General features: G+C 42.9%; 1 protein-coding gene across 12 annotated transcripts in view; it reads left to right on the top strand.

The window, feature by feature from the left end:
* The window catches only part of Gpr160 (G protein-coupled receptor 160), a 77507-nt gene extending 64987 nt beyond the window's left edge, over positions 1-12520 (top strand). For 8 of the 12 annotated variants that reach the window (XM_063282357.1, XM_063282356.1, XM_039102870.2 and 5 more), the window contains one exon: positions 11058-12520. In XM_063282357.1, coding sequence (XP_063138427.1) covers positions 11134-12144 — 1011 coding nt within the window. In that variant the 5' untranslated portion in view covers positions 11058-11133 and the 3' untranslated portion in view covers positions 12145-12520. Of the gene's footprint in view, positions 1-4193; positions 4287-11057 lie in introns of all 12 variants that reach the window. The other 4 variants (XM_063282358.1, XM_063282359.1, XM_039102868.2 and 1 more) reach the window with 2 other exon arrangements.
* The last annotated feature ends 400 nt before the right edge of the window (positions 12521-12920 follow it).

Raw genomic sequence — 12920 nt, 5'->3', positions numbered from 1 at the left:
TCCTGTTGGGTTTTATGAAACCCATTTACACACTTGATCTTGAGATTTCTTCTTCCCTCTGCTACCGTGGTAAGTTACTAGATTTTCTAAACTAAGTCTGCACTGGTTGTGGAAGGACTTCCGTGTGTTGGTGGACCCCCATCATCGCTCGAGTTTTCTTTTTTTTTTTTTCCTTTTTCTTTTTTTCAGAGCTGGGGACCGAACCCAGGGCCTTGTGCTTGCTAGGCAAGCGCTCTACCACTGAGCTAAATCCCCAACCCCATGCTCGTGTTTTCTTAAAGGCTTTTCCTCCCATATTCATAAAGTATGTCGGTTTATGATATACTTTTCTTGAACTTCCTCTGGTTTTGATGTTAGTGAAATTCTGGTCTTGGGACATGAGCTAAGGCTAAGTTTAGACTTTTTTTTTTTTTTTTTTTTTTTTTTTGGTTCTTTTTTTCGGAGCTGGGGACCGAACCCAGGGCCTTGCGCTTCCTAGGTAAGCGCTGACTTTTTTTTTTTTAAGTATCAACTTTTTACTGATTCTTTGTGAATTTTAAATGATGCACCTCAATCCTACTTATCTCCCTGTCCCTCCATATCAGCCCTTTTAGCCACCCCCCAAAGGAAAAAAAATTTAAAAACCTCACTGAAGCTGTGGTGTATTCCGGTGTGTCGCACAGTATCCCCTTTTGCCCAAACAGGTTTACTTGCAAATGTTCATTGCCATGAGTCACCAGCCTGGTTCGAGGCCTCTGGGCTCTGCTGCACTATGAATTCTAAATCTTCAAAGGGACACCTCTTGGATCTCCTCTTGTTCACCTGTGTCGTGGAGACCTTTTGCCCTTGGATCTATAGAACCTTCTTGTGCTCCAGCAATTCATAGATGGGGTAAATACTGGGGCGGGCCCACTGAAAGGGCCAGATGGAAGCTGCGTTAGTCATCTTGCTAGCTCTCCTGCACCAGCACTACCCGGGCCAGGTCTCTTGCTTTGCCCAGGCAGGGGGTGGAACCAGCTCTCCTGCTTGCAACAGCCAGACCAGGTCTCCGTCACTTAAACACCATCTGAATCAGCTAGCCTGTACCAGAATTAGGTCTCCAGCACTGTTCCAGGGAAGGAAGGAGCCAGCTCAGCTCTGTGCAGCCATAAAGATGGCCTCAGGCAGCATCCTAGATCGGGAATGGCCCACACGGCCTTTGGTGGCAACATGTGCCATGAACAGTGACACAGACCCGTCAGCAGCAGCATGGGCTGGGACATTACCATGGCCTCAGGTGGCAGCCCAGCCTCCTCATACCAGGCTGTTCCTCACCACCCTCAATAGTTCTCAACCCTTCGGCTTCTCTCTGTCTCCCACGTCTCCGCCATGCACTTGCACATGAAGCGGCACCTATCCTGCTCTGATCTCTTCTGCCCACCCAGGCCTCTGGGTCAGTACTTATTAAATGTTTGGTGGAATCCATCAACATTAAAATTCTTCTTTATGTGTATGGATGGTTTTGCGTGTATTGTTAGGTGCCCCACAGTTGTGCCTAGTGTGCGCTGAGGCCAGAAGAGGGCATTGGATCTCTTGGAGCAAGAGTTACAGAAGGCCATGCGCCACCATGTGGGTGCTGGGAAGCAAATCCAGGTCCTCTGGAAAAGCAGCAAGTGCTCTTATCTGCTGAGCCAGCATTCCAGCCAGAGTTTGACTTCTTTAATGGAGATATTCAGCATTGTTTTGTGAATGAAAGTTGGTAGAATGCATAAACTATTTCATCACAGATGTTTAAATTATTGAAAAATAGTTCCAAATAGTCCTTAATTACCTTTTAATGGTTATAGACTCATCAGTACAGCCCTGCTTTTCCTAGTGCTTATACCATCTTCCTGACATTGTTCAGTTTCTCATTGTTACTGCCATCCTCCCACCAAAACAGCCAGTTTGCCTCATTAATTGTCCTGCGTGGTTTGATTTGTCTGTTTCCTGCAGCCCATGCTGTATAGTCTTACTGGCTCCTCCTCCTGAGCATCACATGTGCCCTGGCTCCTCCTCCTGAATGTCACCTGTGAGTCACTGAGTCCTGGCTCCTCCTCCCAAGTGTCTCCTGTGAGTCTCGGAGCCCAGCTCTGTTGCGGTTCCTTACTCTGCTCTTTATTATGTCCTTCCTTCATCCTCTTTTAGGTCTAAGTCACTCTCGTTTCTTGGAGTTTAAATTTCCACCACTGAATTAAGATATTCTTTTCCTATGTGAACAAATATATTTGAGTCAGAAGAAAGCCTAAAAGGTTCCAGAATACCAAAATTAAAACCAAATAATAATTTTAACCAATTACATTTCTATTGTTGCCTTCTACAGTTACAATTTCTTCTACAGCTTTTCTGCTGTGAAGTAAATAACATGAGCTTAAAACATTTCAAAGGACACAGAACACTGGGAAATTGTACTAGTCAGGATGGGTAATCCCTGAACTCTGGTGGTTTACTGCAGCAAAGATTTGCTCACACCGTGCATCAGTTGTGGATCCTCAGTGTCTGGGCCCCAGTCCCTCAGGGATCCATGTTGACAGAACAGCCATCATCTTAAACTGTATCATCTAGCATGGGTTGCAGGGAAGAGAACACTAAAGGACATTCCCACATGGACAACCTACTAGCCGGGGTCAAGGATCTAATAGTGATATGTGCATATGTGTGTACATACATATACAGTGTGTAATGTGTATGCATATATGGGAGGATGTATACATATGTAGGTGTATGTATGATATTTGTAAGTATATGGGCTATGTATGTGCATGTGTGGGATTTGTATGGTGTGTGTGTACATACATATAGTGTGCAATTGTATGTATATGTGGGAGGATATGTATATATAGGTATATGTATGGTGTTCATATGTAAGTATTGAGATGTGTATGTGCATGTGTGGGGTTTGTATGGTGTGTGTGTGTGTGTGTGTGTGTGTGTGTGTATGTGTGTGTGTGTACACATGTGTAGGTATAGGGTAATCTGAGGAAATGGTCTGAGGGTGTCAACAGGCAATATGGGTAATTTTCATTGCGTGTATTTCAGGAATTTCAGTTTTGTACCTTGCCAGTTATTTATAACAAGTTTCAAACCACTGTTTGTCTATGGTGCAAGAATTTCATCTTAAAAGGGTGCATGTATGATTTGGAAGAATAGTTGTCTTAACCAACAGCTAGTGGCAGAGACAGAAGTCCTCACATGTGACTGTGCCGGGTTTAAAGGCTCTTTCTTGTGTAGATGGGCCCCTTCATTCCCACCTGTGATTTGGGCCATAATTATGTGCTCTGTGTTTAGAATCAATCTTGACAAGGCTCAGCATAATTCGTAGTATTATTTAATAAGCCCCAGTATAGGCTTACTTCCCATCTCAGTGGTTTATGTTCTCAAATGAAAAACATATTATTTTTAATATGCCTTAAGCAGCTCAATAATAGATGGGTAACTTCTTAACCTCCAAGCTGCTAGAATCTACCTCAAAGCCTTAAGCCCAGCAACCCTAAATCCCGCCTCTCTCTCCTTCTCAGTTATTGGCTGCTGGCATCTTTATTTACCAATCAGAATCAAGTAATTTTGGTGACACAAATTAGCATTAGAATACAAGTAGCTACAATGTTCTTCACAGGCCCTTTCCATGTAGCAGGCTCACACAAACAGCTGTCACACTGACTCATTTCCTGTGCCTGAAGTTAGTCACCCTTTTTACTCTCTAAGTCTTATGGACGTACAGAGAATTTTCCAGAAGCCATGTGGTAGGTGTGATATCTAGGCAGATTAAATGCAGATAAGAATTTAGCTGTCTAATATTAAGCTAGACATTAAAGCCCCTGTGAAACAGTGTAAATTGGCTCAATTTGTTATGTTTGGGAAAGTCTAGTGATTCGGGTTTTTGGTTTTTTTTAAATATTATTTAGCACACAAGTATTAGGGGATCCTTAAGCTAAGTAGTAAGATCTACAGGATCAGACACTGGGAAAACTGCAACATACTACAAGAGTTCTTTAAACAGATGCTGTGTTAGGGGTGTCCAACTCTCCGTGTCGCTGGTGGACTGTCATAAGTGCAGTCCTCTCCCTGCTGCTCAGAAACTGAGATGGTCAGCATGTGGGCTGGCTCTGGTCCCAAAGGCTTGTTCTCTCTGCAGGGACCCATAGATGCTGCTCACTAAGTGTGTCTTGATGACGGTAGCCGTTGCTTCCTTTCAGAGGTCACACACTTGCTTTGGTATAGTAGAGTGACACACAAGGAGCTGACGGTGATGCCGCTGAAGGCCATAAAATGAAATGCGTCAAGAGAGAGTAAGTATAACAAGCCCTTAGGATAAAGATGGCCAGGCATGGTGGCTCACACCTTTAATCCCAGCACTTAGGAGGCAGGGACAGGCGGATCTCTTGAGTTCTGTGCCAGCCTGGTCTACAGAGTGAGTTCTGGGACATCCAGGGCTACATGGTGAGACCCCGTCTAAAAACAGCAACAAGATATAGATGGGAAAGCACAGAAGGGGTCTGCTCATGCTCCCACGTTGGGCCAAATCTCAAAGCAAGTGATAAAGAGACGGATGTCTGCAAAAGGCCTTTCATGCTGTGCTCTTTAAGTTGCACGTGAAGCACATGGATACAGCAAGGATATTGTTCTGTACACCTCTGAATCCCTGTGGACACGTCAAGGGAAATTCTGGACAGGTCGATTATAGATGATTTTACCTCATCTGGAAGCCTATTTAAAAGAGAATATATTGGAATTTTGAATATTTGAGTGGATTGTGGGAGGAGGGGCTACATATATAAAATCCTCTAAGAAATGTCTCATCTTAGAAAGTCCCGATTTCTATAGGCAAATTCAGGAACATGTAAAATGACTCCAGCTCTCATTTCCTGCATGGTCCCTCTGACTGCTCTTCCTGCCTCCAGCTCCCCTGGGTCTGATTTTCTCCCAGTGGTAGGATTCCTCCACACATTCTGCTCCAGGCTTCTCACCTTCCTTCCCCTTGCAAGCAAGCTCCTGGTTAGAACCAATCCTTCCTTCACCTTTCCATGCCCCTGGCAAACACCAGGTCCTCCAAACATTAGCCAGCTCTTTCTGGTCTTCCTACTCCTTCCCCATGTGAGGGAAGAGCCAAATGGAAACGAGGGTGGGGCACACCTTCCAGGGTGCTCCTTAGTTTTGCTAATTCCCCTCTGGATGGACATGTAAAGAATGGAACCATGGAAGACAGGCATTCTCTTGCTTCTTTTTACTCCAGATATATACTTTTAAAGCTGGATTTAAAAAGGAAATACTAGCTTCCATTTGTTTTGGGAGGGGCCACAGCCTCTGTGTGGAGGTCAGAGGTCTCTTTCCACCAAAGTGGGTTCCCCTCAGGTCATCAGGTGTCAGCAGACACCTTTACCTACTGAACCTTCTCACTAGCCCTGGATTTTTATGATTAATTTTTAGTCATGTGTTTGTATACACGAGTACAGCTGCTTATAGGAGCCAGCGGCCTAGGTTTCCCACAGTGAGTCACCCAGCATGGGTGCTGGGGAACAAACAGTCTTCAAGAGTATGCGGTCTTGGTAGAGCGCTTGCCTAGGAAGCGCAAGGCCCTGGGTTCGGTCCCCAGCTCGGGGGGGTGGGGGGGGGGGTGGTATGCAGTCCTTACCACTGAGCCAGTCCCTGGTTCAGGAATTTTATAAACACGAACCCTCAGGATTTCCCTCCCTCGCCTCCATTTTCACCAACATTGGCATGTTTAAGTGCCAGTTTGTCTCTTGGTCCAAGGAGGGCTTTGTGTGGTCTGTCCCATCATGCAGGCTTCCTTATCCAGACCACCACCCATTAGGCATGTGCTGACAGTCAGGTGGCAGCTACATTTCCTTGTCCTTGTATGCCAGATCCTGAGTGGAACTTTTTCAGAGAGGGTCAAGTTAAACTCAAGTGAGCATAGGAAGAAAAAAATGAAGTTTTTGCTATTTTTGTTTAATACCTATAGTTATAAAATAATGTATTTTATCATAATTTTTAACTTTGATATAAAGTGTATACTTAATAGGTATATGGCACACTAACCTGATGGTCTGGGGAGTAGTGATCCACATCAGACAGACTGACAGCCTCCTCATTAATCACTTTAATTTATTTGATCATCAGGTAACTGAGTTTTGTCATTTTTCTTTGTAGTTTTCAAAAGACAGAAACACTACCAGTGCTAACTACCAAATCATTTTATGAGTATGTAATTTCACATGAATTTAATAATGGACCACTATTATTGCTGTAAATATGCTTTGAGAATTACATTCAGTCCATTTGATCTTTTCCCTCCCCTTCTCTCTGGCCGCACAACTTCATATATGCTTCTTCTTTCTGTTCCTCCTCCTTTCTCTCCCCCACTCCCTGCTCTTATTCAAAAATAAAACAAAAACAAAAAGACATTGAATCTGTTGATGTCGGCCAACTAGCTCTGGGCTTGGGTCTTGCCCTGGACTACTTACTGTCAGTACACCAGCCATCATTCCACTGAAGAAAATGGATGTTCCCTCTCCTGGCACCAATAAAGTGCTAGTAGCTCCTCAGTTGGAGCTGGGACTGTGGCCACCTTCCCTCCTCTGTCCTGGGGTTCAGTGTGGATTGAGTTTGTGCAGGTCTTGTCCATGTCATCACAGCTCCATGAGCTAGTTTGTGCCACACCCACTCCAGTGGCGTCTGCATGACATGAAGCTCTTGTGCTTCGTTTCTATGCAGAGCAGAGGCGTGTGCGTGGAATGGCTCGGCCTCCTGGAGGTCCTGGCCGTCTCCCTACAGATAGATGATGACCAGGGTCTATGCTTGCGGTGGAGGTGCCTTCTGTGTTCTAGCCTTGGTGATCTTAGCAACTTTAAGCCTGTCAACATCTGATTTTAAGAATGTAGCAGTGCGGGAAGATGGTCATGTACCTTTAGATGTCTCAGGAACTGAAAATTCAGAGACGGAAACGTCTCACCACCATGATCCTGATGAACTCAACGGCTGCGATGAATTCAACTGCTGCACCCATTAGCTCCCAGCAAATAGGAGAGAAATTAATGGCAGCTACTAAGAACATGACTGTTCCAGAAAAGCCTTTCCCCCTTTTGGAAAAGTTTTGTCTAGCATGATTCAGAATAGTAACGAGTCTTTTAGACTGATCATAGACAAGTTCCAACAAATGGAAGAAACTTATCAAGAGTTAACTATGGTTACAAAAGTTCCCTTACTATTCTGAGGGGCCATAAACAGAGTTTAAACTTTATTAAAACAAAGGTAAATGATGAATGCATACCTGGTGCCCACAAGGTATAACTGTCAGTTTAACTGCAGTTTTTTAAATTTTTTTTCTTTTTTTTTTTTTTTCGGAGCTGGGGACAGAACCCAGGGCCTTGCGCTCACTAGGCAAGCGCTCTACCGCTGAGCTAAATCCCCAACCCAACTGCAGTTTTTTAAACTATTGTTGGCAGTTGAGAACTGTTTCTTAGACTGTATGTTTAGCTTTCTTCTCTACAAGGGACATTGGTGGGGTGATGAATAAGAGCTGGATGACTGCCAGTTATGATGTACCTGTTCTAACTGCTTAAATATACGTCAAGAAGTAAAGCTTTCCGCAGCAGCACACACCTCGAGTTTGTGTCTGTCACACCGAATCCGTTCTCTACCTGAAATCCAAGCCTTGGTCCCTCTGCTGACACACTCCCCTGGGTGGTCTGCGGCAAGCCTGCACATCTGTCCTATGGTGTCGGGAAAACAGTTTCCTTGAAGTCATTTACTACCTCCAGCTGGTAAAATCTTTCTGTCCCATCTGCCACATGAAGCTCTGAGCCTTGAAGGGAAGGGTAAGATCCAAACATCCCATGTTGGCTGGCGATTTCAGTTTATTATTCTCTGCATGTTGCCAGTTGTGGGTGTGTATGTTACCTGCCATCTATATAAGAAGTGTTTCAGATGAGGGTTGAGTGATAGGTACAGCAATGAGTCATTGGGTGTAGTTTTATTGCCATGGTCATTTAGTGGAATAATACTTGGTTTCCCCTTAGGGCCCATGACCTATCTAGCTACGGGTTCTGGGCCTCATTGATGATATCAGGTAGGGCTTAAATACAATCCAAATTGATTGGTTACTTCTGTAACATGTGTGCCACTATTGCCAGGCAGGCAAGTTGTTATTGTGACTCAGAGAATACATAGCCAGGTGAGACAGACAGTTACTTTTCTCCTCTGGAGGCAGCATAGAGCCTTCCAACACTGTGAGAGCTAGGGGTGAAGCTTCCAGGTAAATACCAGCTACATTTCTCCACGTTCTATGACTCAAGTGTGCCCTATCAGCAAGAGGGTTTTCCCATCATCTCTAGAGGTCAACCAATACATTGGCAATAGGCTTTAATGTTTGAGTGCAAGTCTACTAACCCCATTGGCCAACCACTCAAAAAATAGGTGACCCATTCCTGGTACTGGTAGTTTTATTTGGAAGTATATGGTGTCTAGTTGGGGTATTGCTCTGCACTCCCAAAATAACTTGATTTAAACTTGCGCTTTCAAAAGTCCTACCTCCACTCCCAAAACATACTTTCTCTCGGCAGCCCTTGGCTGTCCTGGAACTCATTCTGAAGACTAAACCTGACCCTTGGTTTACCTCCCAGGCGCACCACCACTGCCTGGCTCAGAAAGGCCTTTAGTGTTAGCCATCCCCTTACCATATTCTCTCCTCTATCCTGCCCTCCCAACCCCTATCCCACTTAGACACTCCTGTTCCATTTTTCCTTTCTCCAAAACTTTTATCATGAAAGGGTGTTTTTTGCCATAGGCCTTTTCTGCATCCATCTGATGAGATGATCATATGGTTTTGTCCTTTATCTATTTATATGGAGGATTATGTTTATTGATTTATATTGATCCATTCTTGTATCTCTGGAATGTTGCCAGCTTTATCCTGATGGATAATATTTTTGATGTATTCTTGGATTCTGTTTGCAAGTATTCTGCTGAGATCTTGCATTTATGTTCATAAGAAATATTGGTCTTTAATTTTCTGTTGTTGTTGGTCTTTGGTTTGGATATCAAAGTGATAATTGACTTCATAATAAGATCTTGGCACTATTCTTTCAGTTTCTGTTTTAGGAAATAATTTGAAGAATGTTGTTATTTTCTTTGAGGGTTTGGTAAAATCCCTAACTGAATCTACCTGGCCTGGACTTTTTTTTAGTTAAGAGATTTTTAATTACTGCTTCTGTCTCATTAGATGTAATGGATCTATTTTAGTTTTAACTTTGGTAGGTTATATACATACATAAATTCATTTCTTTTAGGTTTTCAACTTGGTGTGATGTAGATTTTGAAAGCATGTACTTATGATTCTGTGAATTTCCTCAGTGTCTGTTGTGATGGCTCTTTTCTCATCTCATATAATTTGGATCTTCTCTTTTGGCTAATTTGGCTAAAAATTTGTAAGCACTGTTAATTTTTTTAAAATAACTTTTCATTATGTGTAATATTTTTGTTTCTATTTCATTAATTCCTAGCTTTAAGTTTATTTCTTCCTGTTTATTCTTTTGGGGTGTTGTTCTTGTATTCCTAAGCTTTCAAGTGTACCACTAAGTTATTAATATGAGATCTCCGCAACTCTGGCTAGGGCTTTTATGTAGACCAGGCTAGCATTGAACTCAAGAGCTCCAGTTGTCTGTGCTTCCTGGGAGCTGGGATTCTATACACATGCCACTATGCCTGTATGTTGCATAACATTGTACCTTGCATTTCACTTAAGATATTGTAAAACTTATCTTTAATGTGTGGAAATTTTTAACAAGCATAGGAAAAATTGCTTTTCACTAGGAAACTAAATCTTCCTATCTGAACAAGCTTTTTAAATGTTGGTTTTGTAGGAGGGATGAAAGCCAGGGCACTGAGTGTACATAGCAGATGCACTACCACTGGGCTACATCCCAGCCCTCTTGATGTGTTTTGAATGGCTTCATGGAGCACATCTTGACAATGTGCCTACCGTGTGTTAGTTTAACCCATCTGACTATTGACATTCCTTAGATTTGTTATTGTTAGGAAGTGGTTGTTCTTGCTGGTGTGTGTGTATGTGTCGTTGTATGAAGTTCTGAGGAGATAGGATGCCGTGGGTCAAACCCAGGAAGGGTTTGCATATGCCAGGCAGTGAACTTTATCCCCCAATCTTTCTTTCTTGAAGGGCATTTCCAGAATCTCTTTCCTTTCTTGACCTTTTCCTCTCTGCCCTTTCTCGTTTGCCCATGTATTGGTACTGAGGCTTCGCTCTTCCTCCCTTGCTTTTATATTTAGTTTGCCGGAACCCATGCTCAGTCCTGCACTTTCCTGGATTCTCTCTCCAGTTGCCATATCCAAACAAGCACATCCCGAAGAGAAATCTTGCTGTTTCCCTTTAATGGGCTTCCATTATTCTCAACCCAGCTGGTTTTTCTTTGTTTGTTGTTTTTTGGGTTTTTTTTTTTTTTAGCTCCAGAGAATGCTAAGTAGAAAAATGTGTAAATGGCCCCTAAACATAACCCTTAAATTCCACCTTTAAATTTCAAAATCTTTATTCCACCCAGTAGAAAACCTAAAAGAAATGGATTTCTGTATGCACACAATCTATCGAAGTTAAAACTAAAATAGAACGAGACAGAGCAAAGTCCCTCAACTAAACTTATTTTGTCAAAAGGACAAAAAAAAAAAAAAAAAACAGTTTGGAGCAATTGGTAATTGCCCTGAGCATCACTATACAGCCAGCTTCTTCTAATATGTTTTGGCTGAAGTAAATACAAATATCTCTTGTGTGAGTTGTTAAAAAAGTTAATATAGAATTTATTTAATACAATATTTCAATATAAAGATGTTGGAGTTCTGGACTGTTTGGGGCTCAAAAGCTAATGACACGTTTGATCTTGTTCTCCATTCAGTGCTAGGAGAAGAAAGACCATACTACCCTCGTATCCGTCTGTCAACTCGTAGTGCTTCGTTCCACCTCTACATCATGAATTTGTGAGAGCGTTGAGAAGCATGCAAAGCTCTTAAGTAGCGACACCCTGGTAACACCAAGGCTTTTCTTCTTTTTGCAGGGCAAGAAAACAAAGTGAAGCTGCTTCTTACCCTGTGTGTGTATTTGTCAGATCGTCTTGAAATTTAACTAAGAATATGACAGCTCTTCCTTCAAAGAACTGCTCTTTTCAGTACCAGTCACATCAGGCTCCGCGGTCCCTGGATGCCACCTGTCTGCTGCTGTTGATTATACTTGGGAAAGTGTTGTTAAACGTCCTCATCCTCAGAGTGAAAAGGAAAGACACCTCGTGGAGCTTTATGGAGTACTTCTGCTTTTCACTAGCACTTGTTGATCTCCTGCTGTTGGTAAACATTTCTGTTCTGACCTACTTCAGGGACTTTGTAGTTCTAGGTATTAGGTTTACTAACTACCACATATGTCTGCTCACACAGATCGTTTCCTTCGCTTACGGCTTCTTGCATTATCCAGTTTGCTCCCTGGCTTGTATAGACTACTGGTGTAATCTGTCCAGAGCCACCAAGCCTTCATCTAGGTGGCAAAAGTTACTTTATTTGTTGACAGTCATTTTAACTTGGATCTCAGTCCTTGCTTATGTTTTGGGTGATCCAGCCATCTCGGCAAGCCTAAAGACACACAAGACTTCTGTGAACCAATGTCCCTCCTATGTCAGCACTCAGAGTCACTGGCTATCACTGTCTATGTTGATGATTTTATCTGTGGCCTTTCTGATTTCATGGCAAGAAGTTGTTGCCCTGATACAGGCTATCCGGATAGCATCCTACAAGAACAAGGCTGTCCTCTATTTTCCTTTCCCACCCCATACCAGTTACACTGTGAGCCCCAGAGCAGTGCTCTTGCCCAGGCTCATTGTGTGCTTTCTTGGTACCTGGTTTCCCTTTGTAGCACTTCAGGTCCTCATCCTCTCACTCAGAGTTCAGATTCCAGCGTACATAGAAATGAACGTCCCCTGGCTGTACTTCGTCAACAGTTTTCTCATTGCTGCAGTTTATTGGTTTAACTGCCACAAGCTTTATTGGAGAGACGGCATGTTCCCTGTGGATCCTTTCATCAACTGGAAATGCTGCTTTGTTCCGGTCCACAGACTTAAGCAAGTGGAGAGGCCCATGTCTATAATCATCTGTTAACATGCTGCTGTGCTGACAGGAACCCCAGAAGCACCAAGATCAATCTTGTGGGGATAAAGGTGGCTCAGGACATTAACTGAAGCTCTTGTTCCCCTAACTTTTACCTTTTCAGCACAGCCTCCTGGGGTGGATATTAAATAGTGCTAAGGACACATTAACACAGCAGAATCTTTATACCTGCTTGTCAACATTAATATATCTGGTATTAATCCAAGAGTAAACTAAACACATTAACATGTGGCCAGCTTGATGTTTTACTCTTAAAAAACTACTGGGTACAAAATGTTATATAAATTTGAAATTCTATTTGCCAACTTTAAGGTCTGAGCTTAAATATTTTATAAACTTTAGAGCAAAAATAAAAGACTTAACATGACTTGGTGTAAATGAAATTTATGGGGGAGATTAGCTCATTTTATACAGCTAAAATATTTTATTACAAATATTCCTGCAGAGTTTCAGCTGTTCAACCTATGGATCTGGGAACCATGAGGGCTCTTGACCATGACACACCAATCGCCTGTTCATTTATAGCTTGTCAGACCATAACCATGTTAGCAACATGCACTAGACAGAGCCTTGGGCTGTTGAAATTTAGGGCTGGATAATCCTGCCTTGTATGGATAACCCTACACATTGTATAGACGCCACTGGCACCTTCCCCAGAAGTGGCAATCAAAAATGTCTCCTCATAATCCCACCTGTCCTCCCACCCACACTCCCCAGATTAAGGAAACCGGGGCGCAGCACCGTGAGCCAGACTGGCCTGAGCCTAC

This window comes from Rattus norvegicus, chromosome 2, assembly GCF_036323735.1.
Source record: "Rattus norvegicus strain BN/NHsdMcwi chromosome 2, GRCr8, whole genome shotgun sequence".
NCBI lineage: Eukaryota > Metazoa > Chordata > Mammalia > Rodentia > Muridae > Rattus > Rattus norvegicus.
Note: the sequence above shows the minus strand (reverse complement) of the source record. Positions and strands in the feature narration are given on the sequence as shown.